The following is a 3426-nucleotide window of genomic DNA, read 5'->3' on the forward strand; positions in this document are numbered from 1 at the left end:
GACTGGGCTATAGAGCCAGCCGAGCCGAGAGCGTGTGGACGCCATCCATTGCTCCCGGCTGACTGGGTCCGGGATTTGACCGGTGGCAGGAGCTGCTGGGCGTGGGCAACAAACACAAGGACCGGAGGAGGAGCGAGCCCGCCCACCACGCACGTCCGGCTCGGGTCCGTGATACGGACAGGAGACCGACCGAGTCTACTCATCATACCCCGTCCGTCCATTCCGCGCCGGACAACTCCGCTCGCTCCCTCGCGGGCTCCACTGCCAGCCTTGCCTTAAATCCCCTCCCCGTCTTCTCCCACAGGAACGAGCAAGCAAACAAACAAACGCATCACCCACCCCCCCGCCCCCTCGCCACTCCACCAGCAAGCACAAGCACAGGCAGGGCACCACCGCAGGCAGAGCCCAGTAGAAGCATACATACTCTTCAACCAAGGCAAGGCAAGGTAGGTTTCACTCTTCCTCTCTCTGCGTGAACGGAAACAATCGGTCGATTCTTGCCCGGTTCTTGTGATTATCGTGGAGTAGTACATGTGAAGCCAACTGGTTTGATTTCCGTTCAGGGAGGGAGCGAGGGATCTGCAAGATCGATCAGAGGATGAACGAGGAGGCGGAGGGGAGGGGGGCGCGGCCCGGCGTGCTCAAGGTGGTGGTGGCGCAGGGGACCAACCTCGCCATCAGGGACTTCACCTCCAGCGACCCCTACGTCGTCGTCCGCCTCGCAGACAAGGTCTGCCCTGCCCACCCAGTCTTGCATAAATTACATCCTACGCCCTGTCTGTTTGCTTGAGTTGAGCACCTACTCAACAATACATGGATGGATTCTAGTGCCTTCTGTTTGTTTGCTTGATTCACCTCTTTTACAGATAGGTAGATAGTCCAAGCACGTGCTTTCTCTTGGGTCCAATGTTGAAGTTGAACATTGTTTTGGTTGGCCTGTCAGTCGGCATGCCATACTTAATTCAGCGCCCTTGTGTTAAACCATTCTTACACATAACTTCACTGTCTATACAAGTAAAAGCAAAGAATCTTGTGAAGAGAGTGGCAAGTGTGTTTATCAATCTTAAATAAATCCAACTGCCAGCCTAAAGCGAAACATTTTGTCAAAAGCTTTTTCCTCAATAATACAGTTTATGACTTACATACCCTTCTTTTTTACCAGCCAATTCAACTTTCGGTTTTTCAGACATCTTACGTTGCCAAATCCACTCGCGCATTTGTTAATCATGTAATGACGATGACAATCACGCGCATGTTTGTCTGTCTTCGTGGGTGGCACCTTTGATTGGAGCGAATTTTCTTCATCCTTTACCAAGCCAATGCTCACTTGTTTTTTTCCTTCATCTCCAAAGCGTTTTGGCTTCAACTTGGGTCTCTTTTCCTTTTTACCAAATTTTTTTGTTTTGACCACATGTCCACATTTCAAATTTTCTAAGAAAAAGTATAGTTCAAAAGCAAGAGTGTGAGATTATGATGAGAAAACCCTAAACTGCTGACACTGAATACTCAATGATGTCAGCAAACAGGAAAGTTCTCAACTTGCATGAGGCTCATTGAATGGTTTTATACTTATCTATGTATACTGCTGCCGGTCATATATAAAAACTGAGAGCTCTCAGTCGCCACTCAATAGTCCTATACATGTTACAAGGATATCTCACTTTGAGCTAGTAATTTGGTTTGGTACATGTGAAATCTATCAAGCAAGTGTGCATTTCTTTATGGGTGGACAATGTCCTTTGTCGACCTCTAATACCGTTCGTTATTCGTTACCTTTTTTACCTGCAGAGTGCAAAGACAAAAGTCATCAACAGTTGCCTCAATCCAGTTTGGAACGAAGAGATGGTCTTCTCCATCAGGGAACCTCTAGGGATCATCAAACTTGTAAGTTGCCATGTTTCTTTGGCCCATCGGTTTCTTTCTCGAATAAAAGAACCTGACTATTTAGTATGATTGTGTTCGACATGCCTTCAGCTTCCTCGAAGCATGTTTCAGCTCTGAATAAGCATCATATGTTTTTTTATTTTCTATTAGCAAGTCTTTCTCGTTTGTCGGTATCTTCATGAAGACAAAAAAGTCTAGTATATATTGCTTGTATAAGACATACATGAAGTGTGAACAGACCAATGCTTACTAAAAACTATTAGTCCACAAGCATATGCAGTCCCATAATTTAATCCGGTATGGCGTCAAAGAAAATTGGAGGTCCGGTCAAAGAATAGAGAGCATGTGGCCTTAATTTTTCTTGTGGCCTCTTCCCCTTATAAGCTGAGACTTTCCTTTGACCCTCGTTTGAGCGTGTGGCGTATTTTCTTTGCTGCTGAGCATTTTTCATTACAATTGATGGAACTACACGTATTTTGGTCAAATGTCAGAAAGTTAAACTAGACAATCTTGTCCAGACCTCTCGCTTTAGGGTATTCCTCTCCCATTTTATGGATTCTAACCAACTAGGTCACTGGAGCATTGCGAGACGGATTTCAAGTGGGCCTAGATGGTCAGTGTCTGGAGCTAAATAGGGTCACTGGAGTGGCTCCTTGCAAATCCCTTGGTAAATTAGTAATGATTACTATCAGTAATTAGTACTCCCTTCGTTCCAAAATAATTGTCGTGGTTTTAGTTCACACTACTGCAATTTGAGGTGCGTGTGGTGACTTGCTTGTGCTGGGTATGCTAGAGACGTGTAGCATCATTGGGAGACATACGTTGTACCGTTGAGCCCGAGTTTTTACCAACCATTCGATTTCCGGTGCAAGTTGCATAGCCGATGTTGATCGACAGTACGTTCAGCGTGAGGTTTCATCGGCATCTGCGATCCTCCATTGTTTTTCTGAGCAGATAGTTTTCCCAAAAACATCATTTTCGAGCTTCGTCATCATCAGGCACAAACAGCGACAGTGGCCTGACAAAGAAATGTCACCTACAGCAGCAGCCCAGCTACCGAAACTTTTCTTCAGACACTTCTTGCTAGCTTGTGAACCAAATACCACCAGAGTTAACAAGACCTTAAGGCTACTTTGAACTGACATTACAACTTTCTTGGCCTGGTCGACTGAACAACCGTGCGTGATTGCGTTGGTATTGGCAGGAGGTGTTCGACCGGGACCGGTTCAAGTACGACGACAAGATGGGCCACGCCTTCATCGACCTGCAGCCGGTGGCGGCCGCGACGAAGCTGCGGCGCGCGCTCAAGCTCACCACAGGGGAGACCAGGCTCCGGAAGGTGGCGCCGACCGCCGACAACTGCCTGCTCTCCGACAGCTTCGTGACCTACGCCGACGGCGAGATCGTGCTCGACTCCCGGCTGCGGCTGCGCGACGTCGAGTCCGGGGAGCTCTTCGTGACCGTCAAGTGGATCGACGCCGGCGCCACGTGACGCAGCTGCCGCAGGTAGATGAGACGACGATGACGATGGTGTAGGACTGT

At 48.0% G+C, this 3426-nt stretch overlaps 1 protein-coding gene across 1 annotated transcript; it reads left to right on the top strand.

Moving 5' to 3' along the window:
• Positions 1 to 334: 334 nt before the first annotated feature.
• On the top strand, positions 335 to 3426 carry LOC123103364 (protein C2-DOMAIN ABA-RELATED 11; the record flags this gene model as incomplete). Its single annotated transcript, XM_044524921.1, is given in 4 exon segments — positions 335 to 446; positions 564 to 730; positions 1789 to 1884; positions 3089 to 3426. Coding segments are annotated over 3 exon segments (516 nt in total). The 5' UTR covers positions 335 to 446; positions 564 to 598.

This window comes from Triticum aestivum, chromosome 5A, assembly GCF_018294505.1.
Source record: "Triticum aestivum cultivar Chinese Spring chromosome 5A, IWGSC CS RefSeq v2.1, whole genome shotgun sequence".
NCBI classification, from domain to species: domain Eukaryota; kingdom Viridiplantae; phylum Streptophyta; class Magnoliopsida; order Poales; family Poaceae; genus Triticum; species Triticum aestivum.